Below are 16,164 nucleotides of genomic sequence, written 5' to 3' on the forward strand. Positions count from 1 at the left end.
ATGGAGTTTTATTTTCTTTCAGGCTCGAGATGACATCCTGAATGGTTCGCACCCAGTGTCCTTCGACAAGGCCGGCGAGTTCGGCGGCATCCAGGCCCAGATCCAGTTTGGACCATACATTGAGCACAAACACAAACCTGGATTTTTAGAGTACGTAACTAACCTCTCTTGCCATCAGGAAAGGTTGTCTTTGAAAATGAAAATGATTTTAAAAAGGGTCGCTTCAAACCAAAATGGCAGACATTCTGTTTTGTTGGGCATTGGGTTTTAAGACTTTTTTGTGGATTTACTTACTCATGATTGACATTTGTTGTGTTCTGTCCCCACATACGATATAAAACAATTTCTTATTCTTGCCTTTTTTTTTTCAAATCCTTGTAGCTTGAAGGAGTTTCTTCCCAAAGAGTACATAAAGCAAAGAGGATCTGAGAAGAAAATATTCCAGGTGAGGCCACATTGTCACTTTTTTTTTTTTTTTTACATTCAACTAGCGATGGGAAAATGAAGCATCATGAAGCTTCATGAAGCACTTGTGCTATTTTTTTTACTCCACTAGATGGTGCTCTTGGTTAGTGCAATGAAAATGTATTACATTTCCACTGCATCTTTAAACCAAGAGTGCCCTCTAGAGGAGTCAAAAAATATCACAAGTGCTTCATGAAGCTTCATTTGTCCATCACTACATTCAAACAATTTTCCAAAAAGTTAAACGTAGCTGTGATGTCACTTCCAGGAACACAGAATCTGTGGCGAAATGACAGAGATCGAAGCCAAAGTGAAGTACGTCAAACTGGCGAGGTCTCTGCGGACATACGGAGTGTCGTTCTTCTTAGTCAAGGTAAACTCGCAACTATTTCATTGAAGGGATGAAAAAGCTAGCCTCCAGATCTATCCTCTTATTACTTTTGAGTTAATTGAGAAAAGAACAAAAAAAATGCAATCATGAATTGGAAGCATTTTATCTCCCGAGTGACATCTTTTCTGCTGAGTTTTTGGAGTTCAATGGATAAAAAGAGAGTTGAAGGAAACTACCCGGCAGGTGTCCGGGGTCCACTTCAACTTTTACTGCCTTTCATGTCCTGTAACAAATATCCCCGTTGGCCGTTTCTCTCGCACACGCTGTGAAAGCCAGTAAAACGAAAGAAACCACAAGCACACTCAGGGACTTATACAGTAAAAATATTTCGTTTTTTGATCCCTAAATGTCCACCCCCTAATTTCCTCCAATCAGAGAATATTCGCCACTCTTTACATTATACGTGCTTAAATGACGCCCCGGCAACACCTTTTTATGGTGTAATAATGCACAAGCATCACGGGGGGAAAAAAATTATCGAGAAAGCAGACCTCTTCCATGGCTGAAAAGTTATTTGCAGGTTCAAAGTAGGATTGTGTATTTTTTTTTATTAGAGTAATGTACAGTATATTTAAAGGTAATTAAAATTCATTATTAAAAAATGAGTGAATCTGCAATGCAATAGGCATGAATAGGAATTTATGGCCCATTTATCTACTGTAAATGTCTTCATATTTTATGATGTCATCAAACAAAATTTTTTGTAAGACTCTTAGGAAATATGCCCTCATAAAAAAAAAATGGACAAAAACTATAGCCAGGAAATCATTCATACATATACAGTACACTGCTTCTATTTTAATCTCTAAACTCACAAATCTCAAAGCTCGCTTCTCGGCCTCGCCTCGGCTTTCACGTGGAATTTGCTCGACCTTTGTCATTTGGGGTCCGCCTTGAGTGTAATCCGACAGAGCAGAGGCATTTAAAAATAGTCCCGTATTCAGCCCCCCCCCCCCCTCCAACCCCGTAACCCCCCCCTGGAGACCCCACGCAACTGACATTCCCGCCATAACTTTTACTCAAGTGGACCTCTGTAGACCCGACGTCACGGACCGTCACGTTCTGTCCATCTGCTCACCGTCTCTCTTCCCTTTTTCAAAATTCCGTTCTATGAGGCAAGGGTTGCTAAAACCAAATTTTGAAATTTGGTCTTGTCAATAAAATAGACACAGTAAATGAATAAAACGACCCTTTGCCTGGAAATTGGTCTGTCTGTGACAATTAAAATGACAATCAAGCAATAAAAACACCACAAAATATGTAAAATAAATAAATAATTTGATTACTTTGGTATGATCAACCGCACCACCCCCCCCCCCCCCCCCACCGCATTTTATTAGCGTTCCCAAGTGTCTTAATTACATCCTGTTGTTAAAATAAGACTTTCCATAATATGTACTCTACAAAAACATTAGTAGACTTTTCAAGCTTTTGAAATATAAAGCTGAGTTAAAGTATTATTAAACAATCGAACTAGTAATCATGAGTGTCTTTCAGTGAGATCAAGGCTGCGTCACTGGAGGCTTTAATCAATAGTATGGTAACAGATGTATGAATCCATCTGTCATTCTATTTTCATTATAGGGCTTAATCCTTTCTCTAAACAGGCTGCGAGATAAATCCAGGCTCATTCACATTGTTGACATGTTGATGTAGACGGCATATCAGTCACATTTCCACTTAGGAGCCATTTTGAGTGTCCAATCTGAAAGATGAATTATTTTGGTCCGTAGGCAAGAAATCAAGCAATGTTGATCAAATGCGTCAAAGCCAAGAGCCGCGTGTGGGTTCATCCGTAGACACACATGCTCAATTTGATGAAATCCTGTAGGAAAGCTCTCCCTTCAAAAAGATGACAATGCTCACTATTGACTGTCTAATACTATGTTGTTGCCTTGGTAGCTGATTTGGAGAAAAATTAGAAACAGCTTTCAGTGTGACGCAGTGCAGTTCTACACCCCTGCAAACTACAACAACATGTAAAAGCTGTAATAGTAAATCATTTACATTTTTTTTGTAACCAACCAAATCAAATCTTTACTTCTTTCTGGATCTGCTCATGCATAAATTATTGACATACAAGCAGTGTGCATGTTAGTTTATCATCTGTCTACATTGTCATCATGTTACGGTACACAGGAGAAGATGAAGAGCAAAAACAAGCTGGTGCCGCGCCTCCTGGGCATCACCAAAGAGTCTGTGATGAGAGTGGAGGAGAAGACCAAAGATGTGGTGCAGGAGTGGCCGCTCACAACCGTCAAGAGGTGGGCCGCCTCACCCAAGAGCTTCACCCTGGTAAGAGGTCTGACAAAAATGTTTTAAAGTCAAAAAATGCATCATGAAGAAGGAAAAAATATACAAGTCGCTCTGGGGTATAAATCTATTTTTTTTATTTTTTTTTATGAAATGTATTTTACAAAAAAGCCAGAACAAGCCATAAAGCCATCATTTTCTATCCCAAAATATTTTAATATTAGTTAATAGTATTGTTTTTATTTAAAACATGTTTGTAAAATAAAATAATAAATAATATAAATATTTGAATGATTATAATTTAAAAAAATAATTGTATTGTTTTTATTTATTTAAAACAATTATTTCTCTCAGAAGCAAAAATTGTATTCATACTATAGTATATATTTGGAAATCAATCTTTTTTGTTATTTTACTGATTATGATCCCTCAAGGGGAAATTTAACTTGCACTCGGCTGTATATATTTTGTTTCACATCAGAAATTGCGTTCATATTTAGCGGTTACCCTCCAGCAGCTTGCAGAATCTTTTCTTCTCCTTCACCCTAAGGCGCACTTGGTCGTGTCTCTCTGCTGATAAATTAGCACTCCGGGAGCTCAGCGAACCCGACCGTTTCCCTCGCTTCTTAAATTCCCCCGTGCACTTGTTTGACTGAACACCTCTCCTCACTCATCGATATTCCGCCTTACGTGTGCAGCCACAAGTCAATGAGCAACACGCATTTAATCTCGCAGAAACAACCGAGCTGGCCTCCCTTTTCATGTTGTTCATTCAGACGAGTGCTTGGTGGGGATTAGCCTGCTTCCTTGTGAACTACTAATTAGCTTTGGTTTGGATGCCGTCTCATACAGTTGAAGATGAAATAGTTCATGCTAATGTGTTTAATTGTGTTTGTGCAGGACTTTGGCGAGTACCAGGAGAGCTACTACTCGGTGCAGACCACCGAAGGAGAGCAAATCTCGCAGCTCATTGCGGGTTACATCGACATCATCCTGAAAAAAGTGAGGCGTTTATCACGTGCACAATCAAACAATATCCTATAAAGGAAGATAACATCTACCGGTATACTGAAATAAAATATATTTGTGTACACACAATACTTGCATCTGTTGCTCTCATGATAAATGATTTTTTACTAGGAATTTTATCTGTTGTCATCTCGATTTGGCAATAGTTGCCTACTCTTCCATATATTGTCTTGCGCATGTGCATACCCTGTGGCATGTGAAAATGCAATTTTTTTTTGCATTTGGCCTACAGTATGTTCGGAAAACTTAAAAGCCAATATGTTTGAATGACAATCCCAAGACATTTGAATGACTTTATCAATACATTCGAACGACTTTGTAGTACATTCAAACAACATAGCCTCATCAAAGCTCCACAATGGCAGTTCCACACTTCGGTAGTATTTCGCCTTCCTCTTATATTCCAAAAACATTTACAGTCAGTAGGTTTATTGGTGACTCTAAATTTTCCTTGGATATGAATGTATGGTAATGGTTCAGGGTGTGTATCCCGTCTCTTGCTCAAAGCCAGCTGGGATAGGCTCCAGCTCACCCGTGACCTTAATGAGGATAAGCGCTATGGAAAATAATAGTTGGCTAGATTGTGCAGGTGTTTGTAATTTTGTCTGCCAGTTGAAGGAGAATTTCATAAAACATAAATAGCGACATTGTTTGTTTTGCCTTGTCGGGAACATTTGATAGTTTGTTTTTAGATTAGTATCATCACCGTCATTTTCCAAGTTCTACCAGCTAAAAGCTGTATACTACAGTATATTCTTATTTTTTGAGGATCACTTTTCTTTTTTTATTACCCCTGTACAGAAACAAAGTAAGGATCGTTTTGGATTAGAGGGTGACGAGGAAGCGACCATGCTTGAGGAATCTGTATCACCTAAAAAGTAAGTCCTTAAAAAACACCTAAATTATTATTATTATTATTATTATTATTATTATTATTATTATGCATGCATCCATTTTCCAAACTGCTTTTATTATTATTGTTATTATTATTAATAATTATTATCATAATTTTTATATATTTTTTTATTATATTAATATGATTGAATGTATCCATTAGAAAAAATCAATTGCTAAAAGCCTGTTGAAAACGGGAAATCTTTAGGCCTCTTTAAAAATGCGATCGAGCTACTCTGTGTTTGGCCGTGCAAGTTTATCAGCTGTACTATGATGGTGTTATTATAATAACGCAATGTTATTGCATACTAGTCTTACAAAAAACACATATCACTCTCCAATTTCCTCCTCCATACCAAATGGAAGCACAGTTCACGCGTCTATCTTGCCGAAGTTCATTTCACCACACTAGCGCTTCCGTCTCTGGTCTTTATCCCAGGAGATAATCTCTGGAGGAAATCTTGCAGCGCTGGAAAAGCGAAGGCTCGATCCAAACATTTCCTGATTAGACGCGCGGTCTCATTTTCCCAATCCGAGCCTCAGCTTCCCGTCGAGGCGATCTCATCTTTCTTGTTTCCAAGCGCGTGTCGCTAACTAATCCTGGTCACTCGCGCTTTCAGGTCCACCATCCTCCAGCAGCAGTTTAACCGCGTGGGCCGGGCGGAGCACGGATCCGTGGCGCTGCCCGGAGTGATTCGATCCGGCTCCATCGGCACCGAGTCGCTCAGCGTGGGGTCCATGCCGTCTCCTCAGCAGCAGATCACCATGGGTCAGATGCACCGTGGACACATGCCGCCGCTGGTAAGACAATGCTGGATCGTGGAATGACTCAATTTTACATTATGGGCCATTACGGGTCAATTCTTTAGCTTCAACGTGGTCAACACTGATTTTCGGAATGATGTTCTGTTTCCTTGGCAGAGTTCAGCCCAGCAAGCTTTAATGGGAACCATCAATACCAGCATGCAGGCCGTGCAGAAGGCCCAGATTGACCTGGGGGAGGTCGATGATCTGCCTCCACTAGGACAGGACATGGTATGTACTCTAATTACATAATGATTATGACCATGGCTATAGCAACAAATACACTCTATGGACTAAAGTGCTTACTTTTCAATCATCCGGTATGGTATACCTCATGAATAGATTTAATCCACACACTGTCTGGATTTTCAAATCTTCTTCTGACATTGTGTGCAGGCCTCCAAGGTTTGGATCCAGAACAAGATGGACGAATCCAAACACGAGATTCACTCTCAGGTTGACGCCATCACTGCAGGAACCGCTTCCGTCGTCAACCTCACTGCTGGTCAGTAGCCACCATGATATTCTTTTGGTCTTCTCTCTGCAATCTGTCTTTTTTTTTTTTAATGTCACCATTAAATTTCTCAATCATTTCTCGCCGCCAGGTGATCCGACCGACACGGACTACACGGCGGTGGGCTGCGCCATCACCACCATCTCCTCCAACTTGACCGAGATGTCAAAGGGCGTTAAGCTGTTGGCCGCCCTCATGGAGGACGAGGTGGGTGGCGGTAACGACCTGATGAGGGCCGCGAGGACGCTGGCGGGAGCCGTGTCTGACCTGCTCAAAGCCGTGGAGCCGGCCTCCGGAGAGGTAAGCCCAACCACTGGTTAAATGTCCAGGTTTGTTTGCTATGACTTAAATAAAAAATTTTAAGTGAAGACAATACGCTTCCTTATTTATTTATTTATTTTTGTATTTCCTCCCCACCAATTTAATTTTTATGTAGCTACTAGTTGTAGTGCTTTTTTTTTTTTTCAAAGGTGGTCTTTTCCAATTATTGTATTTAATCTCTTCACTGAGAGGCATATTCCTCACATTTTAAACTAAAACAGGAATAGCAAAATGACAAATGTGTCTTTTTTTCTCCTTTTTTTTTTTAAACCCAATTTCATATTTTAGAGGTAAATTGGCAGCTTAGCTGAATAAATTTTTAATTATGACAAGGTAGCAATTGCAACCAAGTTTTTCTTTTTTTGTTCCCAATGACACACACGGCTTTCTATATAATTACTTTTCTTTGTTGTGTCCGAATTAACAACACACCTCCAGGCCTGGAATGAAATGTGCAATCTCAGAGTAATGCGACTTTGCCTTGCCACTTTATTAAATGTGCATGTATGTTGTGCTGACTGCATAAAGAGCTGTGACTGACGTGAAGCTGACTGCAAGGCATTTTCACTCTTTAATGGAAGACAGCAAGTGGCTTGTCGACTCGCGTACTAATGAATAATGGAGATCACTTTATGGACTTGTGCTGCAAGACTGTAACGATCTGCCTGACATTTGTTTAGAGTTGTTTGTTTCTCCTGCAGTAGAAAAAACATTTTTTAGCATATAATAATGCATAGCCTTATAGATCCATTACTGTGTTTTCTGGTGTCTGGGGAAGAATTAGAGATGCTCTTACATTTTGAAATTCAGTATTAAGGCAATGTTAAGTACCTTAAACAAATTAAGCCGAAGCCCCTTTTCAAGACGTGTGTGCGTATGTGTTTTTGTTCAGCCCAGACAGACTGTGCTGACAGCAGCAGGCAGCATCGGCCAAGCCAGTGGAGACCTCCTCCGCCAGATTGGAGAGAACGAAACCGACGAGAGGTTCCAGGTAACCATGGTGCTCATTCATTTGTCAAAATGGTGCACTTCAAGCAATGTCCATACTTTCAGCTATTCCTACTATTTTAAAACCATTAAAACAACAATTTTAAAATCGACATTCACTTGTTTTTTAGTGCACATGTAAAAGTATTCAAAGGCTGTCCAACCAATCAAATTACAGAAAAGGGAAAATGTGGTGTGCTCATAGTAAATTAGTTATTAATGAATATCACACAAGAAATTCAATATGCAACATTAAAATGTGTTAAAAATAAACTTTAATATCAATTTAGCTGAACATCAAACAAAATAGTTTTATGCCATAAGGTACTTTTCAGAATCTGCTCTCTCACCCTATTGTTAGCATCATTTTGAGAAGGAAAGAATGCTATCGCTCGCGTTTGTCCAAATGAAACGAAGTGTGCTTCCTTCAAGGTTGTTTTTATTTGTCACTCCCATGGTAAGTTTACTTTAAAATTGACAAACAAAATAAAAGAGAAATAATTATGATATATTTTAGACACCAAAAGGTTAAACCAAATTTACTTTCTTACTGTTCTCTAACAAAAGCCCACTAGCCTAATGCTAATGGATATTAGCATAGATGTTGTATTAAATATAAACACATGGGGCACAAACCAACAGAACATACAACAAACATTGTCTACTTAAACACCAAATGTTCAATCTAACCAAATAATTTAAAATAACGTAGGTCTGTTAGCTTGATGCTAACTTATAATATAAAACACCATATAGGGCTGTTAAAAATTAGCGTAGAGATTAAATTAAGCAGCAACATTTTATTGCCGTACAACATGTTACTACACTGAAGGCTCACAACAAATTCCGGTTTGTCTGTACAGTATATAATTGTGTAAAAACAGCTGTAATACGTGGTATTCCCTCAAGCTAAAATATGTATTACATTTTCAAAGAGAGTGATTGTTCCTTCTGGTTTTGCTTCCTGCACAGGATGTCCTTATGAACTTGGCCAAGGCGGTGGCCAACGCCGCCGCCATGTTGGTCCTGAAGGCAAAGAACGTGGCGCAGGTCGCAGAAGACACGGTTCTTCAGAACCGAGTCATTGCCGCTGCCACCCAGTGCGCCCTGTCCACCTCGCAGCTGGTGGCGTGTGCCAAGGTATTGCATAAACCGTAATAAACCTTCCGAAGTGTTCATCTCTCTTTATCGTCGTGACATCTCCGTCCATATGCTTGTAGGTGGTAAGTCCCACGATCAGCTCCCCCGTTTGCCAGGAGCAGCTCATCGAAGCCGGGAAGCTGGTGGACCGCTCGGTGGAGAGCTGCGTCCAGGCCTGCCTCTCCGCCACAGAGGACGGAGAGCTACTCAAACAGGTCGGTTGTATTACCTTCGCCAACGAGGTCATAATTTCTTTTTGTGGTGTTTAGGTATTCTTTCATTGCTGTTCCCATAACATTTTGGTGTAAAAAAGAAGAAGAAAGAAAATTTTAGCCTGCTCCGTCATTTAATTAAGATGGCCAATCTCTGGTCTATGCTATGTTAGAAGCTGTAATATCAAAATAAATTTAATCCAAAACTGCTTCATGTTATGCATTTGCTATTAATGTAAACATGTCATTAAAAACAGATGAGGTTGTAATAGGCTGTGTTTATTTGGGATCTTAAATTTAGTTCCCTTTGGATACACTCGTTGTATTTTTAAAACATTGACTGGGGAGTCAGTTAGGTCTGATGAGGAGCTCCCGTCATGTTTTGAAGGTGAGCGCGGCAGCCAGCGTGGTGAATCAAGCTCTGGAAGATTTGCTGCAACACGTCCGCCATTACACCTCCAGAGGAGAGCCTATCGGCCGCTACGACCAGGCCACTGACACCATCATGACCGTGACGGAGAGCATTTTCACCTCCATGGGAGATGCGGGTCAGTCCAAAATCCAGAACAAATTGATCGTGGCTCACCATTTTTCCTACAAAATGCCTCCTGCTGTCCTCCTCACAGGTGAGATGGTCCGTCAGGCCCGGGTACTGGCCCAGGCCACCTCGGACCTGGTTAATGCCATGAGGTCGGACGCCGAAGCTGAGGTGGACATGGACAACTCCAAGAAGTTGCTGGCGGCGGCTAAATTGTTGGCCGATGCTACTGCCAGGATGGTGGAAGCGGCCAAGGTATTTACTTCATTCTCTCTCAGCCTTTAACTACTGGCCATCCTACTACTACTAAAAAAAATAATATTACTATTATAATTATTATAATAATAATGATTATATCATCCTACTACTACGTACTACAAGGCTTGAAATAAGGGGTTTGCAAGTCAACGTGTAGCAACACACATTCATCACCTGCGCGCGGGTGCTACTTACGCCACACCTGTTAGCTAGAAATGCGCTTTGGCTGGCTACTAGTGCAGCTAAACACATTGCGCAGTCATTTCATGTTTTCCTCCATGTCGGCAAATAAGCTACAATCCTTGCATGTATCATTCTCACAAAGGGATGACGAGCGGAAGATGGGGAAGCTATGCTAATTGCTAAGCTAACCTAAGATTGTCATAAAATTGTGAATGAAGTGCTCAGGTGAACGAATACACTTTTTACAAAAGTCTGGCTGGAACTGTTATAAAGTAGAGCAATTAATGTCTGGAGAGAAGATTACACACTTAATAATGATTGATGCTACATTAACAGCTAACAGGTCCCAAATCCAGAAATGAATCACGTTGTGGAGTGGAGAAGAAGAATAAAAGTATAGTATATTAAAAAATTATAAATTAACACTAAAGTTATCTGTTTCTTTTCGCAATATAGTCTCAAGTTTGTGTTTTGCTATATAATAATGATAGCAGCAGCAGCTGTAGTTTGAATTTAATGGACCCTTTTTTTGCTCAATCCAATGTGGTTCAGTCCTACAACAACATTGTATAATTAGGGAACGGTATTAGAAACAGCTGTGTGTGTGATGCAGTACATTCTGTAACAGTGTAAACTTTAACCACAATCATAACTTTATTGCTACATTAATACCTTTGCCAAAACAAAGCAATTTTGATACATCTCTTATATTACATCCCATGTAGTTGTGCAACTGTACTTTGATGAAGTGGCCAGCGGGTGAGTAATGGCTTAACCATACAAAGTCAATCCTTTTCTCATTTGGAATTAAAAACATCTGACCTGACACTGAACTGTAATTTTTAGTTTGACATTTTAATTAAGTCTGTACAGGATTATAAAACAAACCTCTGCCTACTATTGTTTTTACTTTGGCTTCACTCATTTGGTCTGGATCATGATCAAAGCACAGAAAACATCCCAAAACTAGAAGTTGGCACCGATGTGTATGAATGTTAAGTCACTGTGATTCCAACTGTGGCTCACTTGCCGTTTGAATCCTAATTTAGCCTGTGTAATAAACCCTAACAAATTTCTGTAACACTACTCTTAGTACACATTCCTGCCTTGAATCAAATGAAGCCTAAAGTTGTCACAGCTAATAATATGGCGACTTAGAAACTTTAGCGTAACATACTGGTTAACATACTCAAATAAGGCACAACAAGATAAATTTTTGACATTAATTTATCTGTCAACTGGATCAACCTCTATGAATAGCTCCCCCACTTTCCACCATGCTATTTACTTTCAATGATGTCCTTATTTACCACCAGCTACCTCCTTTACACATATCTTATCATACCATCATACCTTATCCAGGCACAGTTGCCATGGCGACCGATGAACTGATAAGATATTAAGACTTCTGGACACTGCTCATTGTTTGATCTTCTCTCCGGTTTCTTCATGTTGAATTGCCGTAGCAAACACTGCTTGGGACTTGAAAAGCTTGTTAGCGTTGGCTCGCTCACACATGCCGTACCGGCATCAGTCCCCCTGGAATTAGCCGGTTGTGATAATTATGCAAATGACCTGTTCTATTTAATCGCCGTCTGACAGACGACGGCAATAAACTCGATTGGTCTGAAATTCAGTTTACCCACTGCAAAAATAGCTACTTTTCAAGTAAAGTTTATTGATATGATATTCAGAGCTGGCCATTATATTTGAAGGTAAAAGACATGCCCCAAGAAATTGCGAGTGTGTCTGTGATATTGTTTTCTTTTTCTGAGCTGAGTAAAGTATAGCCTTGGGCCACACAGAGTCTTTTAATATTTTTTTTAGCCTTCTGCCTTTTAATGGACAAGATGGCTCAAGAAGAGACAGGAAGAGAGAGCGGGAAAAAAACGCTCAGCATGGGATTCGAACCGGTGTCGCCTATTCCAAGGATTACCTTTAGCCATTTTTCCTCCGACTAATTAACTCTTTGACTGGCAGACGTTTTCAGAAAAGGGATGCCGTGGGTGCCAGCCGATTTTAAGCATTTTGACTGATCTTTCAAGGTCCACAGAAAATTTTGTGTTTGGACTATGGAAACACACATACTACCAAATGAAAGATTGGACTCTCATCTTTCATCAGAAAAAAAAGTTTGTTTCTACCTTATTCCGTTTTTCAGTAATCAACAATAGAAAATGGTTAGTTTCACCTCTGTTTTGAAACAAACGTCTTTTAACGTCTTTGGCACTCCTCCATAGGATTTTACTAAACGTTATTTAACGTTTTTGGCAGTCAAAGAGTTAAAACTGTTTAAAACCATTTGTCCAAAAATGTCTTGGTAGGATCAACAATGAACCCAATTCGCCATTCCCAACAAATGAGTTATTGTTAAAACCCAGTAAGCGAGACCAAACATAGAAAAGAGAAAGAAAAAATAAAATAAAAAAAAAAATATATATATATATATATATATATATACTGTATATATATTTAAAACATTTTTTTTTTTTTTTTTTTTTTTTTTTACAGGAATTCCATTTACTTTTGGGTAGATTCTGTGTTCTGACAAATCAATGGTCGCGTGTGTAATTGCCCTCAGGGGGCAGCGGCCTATCCCGAGAATGAAGATCAGCAGCAGCGGCTGAGGGAGGCTGCTGAGGGTCTGCGAGTGGCCACCAACGCTGCCGCTCAGAACGCCATCAAGAAGAAGCTGATCAACAGACTGGAGGTGCGTCGGGGAATAAGCGGGTGGAGATGAAAATGATCTCTTTTTCGGCTTGCGTTTTCTTAAAATGCCTACTCAGAAATGTATCATTTATGTCACGTTTTTCTAAATTGATGTCAGCCTAGAAGCTTTGGATGGATGGACGTTATGTGATTTGGTGTGTGTGTGCTTTGCGCTTCAGAATGCTGCCAAGCAAGGTGCGGCCGCTGCCACTCAAACTATCGCCGCCGCTCAGAATGCTGCCGCCTCCAACAAGAACACAGCCGCTCACCAGCAGTTGGTTCAGAGCTGCAAGGTGAGCATGACTGGGTTATTTTTTAAATGTAGTTGGGCAGTGATTCGCAAACATTGCGCTACAGCACATTTGTGTCATGAGAGACTGTGAGGGCTCGTTCACCGCAGTCAACAAGATAAGGAAACGGGGGATTTTGGATGCCAATCCAAGCTCAAATTTTGATACACACAAGTCGCACTTGAGTACAAGTCGCAGGAAAAAAGTGCAAATTTTAGTCCCAAATATGATAAATGCTAACCACAACCGCTCATTAACATTACTTAAATGTTGATGAACTTCCTGTTTTGATGACTTTTGCCCGTTTAGTTAGGCCTGATGATACCAAGCATGAAAATCTATTTCCCGCTGTATTGATAAAATTGTGACAAGTTGACAATTCATATTTAACTCATTCACTGCCATTGACGGCTATAAACGTCCCAAATTAATTTGAACTATTTCTATTAGTTTAACATTTTTTTCCAGTTTTGTTAACAGGAGTATGGAAATGTACATTTATAACAGATATCAAATTTGTGATTAATCATGAGTTAACTAGTGAAGTCATGCGATTAAATACAATAAAAAAAAATGTATCACCTGACGAGATGATTATTAAAAATTAGGGGCGTCAGGCGATTACAATTTTTACTCATAATTAATCGCATGACTTCAATATTAACTCACGATTAATCACAAATTTTATATCTGTTCTAAATGTACAATAAAAAATATATAGGTTTTCATACTCTTGTTAAAAGTAGAAAAAAATGATAAACTAATAGAAATAGTTCAAATCATTTTTTTGACGTCTATAACCGTCAATGGCAGTGAATGAGTTAACCACTGATTATTTTCTCTCGTGTGTTATTCAGGCGGTGGCGGACCACATCCCTCAGCTGGTCCAGGGGGTGCGCAGCAGTCAGGCCAAGCCGGATGACATCAGCGCACAACTTGCCCTCATTATTGCCAGCCAGAACTTCTTACAGGTGCAACACATAACACGCACACACTTGCACACACGTGGTTATGGCAAAGGAATGTTGAAACGTGACGCCCCAGAATTGTCACGACTACTTTGGGAATGAGGCTGAAGAAAGTATAAATAGAGATTGTTCCATGTTGGGACATTTTTAAAATGGAGCTCCAACCTATTTTTTTAACTGATAGCTGAAGAAGCACTCCTGTGGTGCAGTTACTGTACGAGCTCATTGATTCAACTGCTTTATTTCTGCAATTGGTAGCCAAGGGAGTTTACTGTTATACATTGTGGCTCGGACGCTAATAATTTAAGACATGGTCTCCAGAGTCTGTTTACATGCTTACGTAGGTGCTTCTCTTTTTCTTAGCAACAGAGTACACATTGGATTAGTAAATTCTTAACGTCCATATGTGAGCGATACCATCTAAGAAATTGTGTGAAAAGTATCTACTTTTTCCCTTCAAAAGAAAATGAAGGCGTCTGTCAGAGAGATGTGTTTATGTCTTAAGTGAATGATCAACCTGGTAACTAATTAGGGAGCAACGTCTTTTTGGGACAGCCATTATTTGGGGAATACGGTTTATCATAGCCTGCTTTACTAAGCAGATTTAAAAATAGATCCATTTCTGTTCCTTGCTCTACACAGCCCGGTAGTAAGATGGTGACCTCTGCAAAGTCATCGGTTCCCACGGTGACGGATCAGGCTGCAGCCATGCAACTGGGTCAGTGTGCCAAGAACCTGGCCACTTGCCTGGCCGAGCTGAGGACAGCCGGACAGAAGGTAGCAGACAACATTTTATTTGTATTTTGTATTTAATGCAGATTAGTTCAATTGTGAATTTACTGCATATGGCTAAGCGTGTTTCATAATTTATGTAGTGCCGTTTTGAGTTGATTTGCTCAGCTCCTGAAGTCTGCCTAGCAACAAGTGATGAATAAAAGATTAGCTGTGTAGCAGACAGAGAAACGTATTTGTGGTTTAATTTTGAAGTCTTGTAATGAATTGTGCACATTTGTGTTGTTTACGCAATGTATTACATTATGGTAGGAAGATAAATTAAAGTATAGGAATCATAATTCTTTAACAAAACGCTACTACTGTAGTTTTTCTGCTAGGCTACATACCTTGGTTGTTGTCACTCCATGTTTACTGATTTGTGTTTTTTCTAGGCTCATGAAGCTTGTGGCCCAATGGAGATCGACTCTGCGCTCACGGCCATCCAGACGCTGAAAAGTGAGCTGCAGGACGCCAGGCTGGCTGCCAGCAATGCGCAGCTGAAACCCCTGCCGGGGGAATCGGTAAGAAAAAGTCACTTTGCTCATTCAAATAACAAATTGCAATTTAAGTTCTTATCTAAGATTGTATATTTTTTTTAATGGTCCTCCAGTTGGAGAAGTGCGCTCAGGAGTTGGGCAGCACCTCCAAGTCAGTTGGGTCGTCCATGGCTCAGCTACTCACCTGTGCTGCACAAGGCAATGAACATTACACAGGTTGGTACTGTAAATCAACTGTACATTATGTCTGCGATTATGGCCATAAATAAAATCAAATTTTTCCTCTCTGTTGAGTATAGAAAAAGAAAATATAATGACATTATCCAAATCAACTTTTGCTTTTGTAACTTGTGTGTGGGTAGGCATAGCAGCCAGGGAGACGGCGCAAGCCTTAAAGACGTTGGCCCAGGCAGCCCGCGGAGTCGCCGCCTCCACCACCGATCCCAAAGCCGCCGCCGCCATGCTAGACACGGCCCGCGACGTCATGGAGGGCTCAGCGCTTCTCATCCACGAGGCCAAGGAGGCGCTTATCTGCCCCGGAGATGCTGAGAGCCAGCAGAGGTTGGCCCAGGTGAGATCTGCCAGCATTTGTAATATGAATCTGGACATAAGATGCTATTTTTTTTCTTTATATTTTTTCTTTCTTTTTTTCCCCTTTTTTTTTTTTTTTTTACTTTTTGTGGAGTACTGTATAACGTTTAGTTTTTTAAAAAGTAATTTTTTTTCCAAACATTTTTTTTTTGTCCTAATCATCTTCTCATGATGCAAATGTTTATATGTTTTGTCTTTCCTGCAAAATAAAAAAAAAAACTTATTTATTTTAAATATTTTAAGAAGACGTTGATGTGAAATATTGTCAAGATAAATATAATATAAATAAATAATGATATAAAATACTAAAATATCGGGATGCTCATTTGTAGTTCCTGATTGTAAA

General features: G+C 39.8%; 1 protein-coding gene across 2 annotated transcripts in view; it reads left to right on the forward strand.

Annotated features, from left to right (window-relative positions):
* The window catches only part of LOC144050414 (talin-2), a 78,207-nt gene that overhangs the window by 37,248 nt on the left and 24,795 nt on the right, over nt 1–16,164 (forward strand). For both annotated transcript variants that reach the window (XM_077563618.1, XM_077563620.1), the window contains 22 exons: nt 23–150; nt 382–445; nt 734–838; nt 2,996–3,151; nt 4,010–4,111; nt 4,940–5,016; nt 5,653–5,833; nt 5,954–6,067; nt 6,233–6,341; nt 6,442–6,650; nt 7,564–7,662; nt 8,631–8,798; nt 8,879–9,013; nt 9,399–9,558; nt 9,637–9,803; nt 12,571–12,699; nt 12,878–12,991; nt 13,846–13,959; nt 14,599–14,733; nt 15,123–15,251; nt 15,341–15,443; nt 15,590–15,798. In XM_077563618.1, the coding sequence (XP_077419744.1) occupies nt 23–150; nt 382–445; nt 734–838; nt 2,996–3,151; nt 4,010–4,111; nt 4,940–5,016; nt 5,653–5,833; nt 5,954–6,067; nt 6,233–6,341; nt 6,442–6,650; nt 7,564–7,662; nt 8,631–8,798; nt 8,879–9,013; nt 9,399–9,558; nt 9,637–9,803; nt 12,571–12,699; nt 12,878–12,991; nt 13,846–13,959; nt 14,599–14,733; nt 15,123–15,251; nt 15,341–15,443; nt 15,590–15,798 (2,907 nt within the window). The remainder of the gene's footprint in view (nt 1–22; nt 151–381; nt 446–733; nt 839–2,995; nt 3,152–4,009; nt 4,112–4,939; nt 5,017–5,652; nt 5,834–5,953; nt 6,068–6,232; nt 6,342–6,441; nt 6,651–7,563; nt 7,663–8,630; nt 8,799–8,878; nt 9,014–9,398; nt 9,559–9,636; nt 9,804–12,570; nt 12,700–12,877; nt 12,992–13,845; nt 13,960–14,598; nt 14,734–15,122; nt 15,252–15,340; nt 15,444–15,589; nt 15,799–16,164) is intronic.

The sequence above is a fragment of the Vanacampus margaritifer genome, chromosome 4, assembly GCF_051991255.1.
Source record: "Vanacampus margaritifer isolate UIUO_Vmar chromosome 4, RoL_Vmar_1.0, whole genome shotgun sequence".
Taxonomy (NCBI): domain Eukaryota; kingdom Metazoa; phylum Chordata; class Actinopteri; order Syngnathiformes; family Syngnathidae; genus Vanacampus; species Vanacampus margaritifer.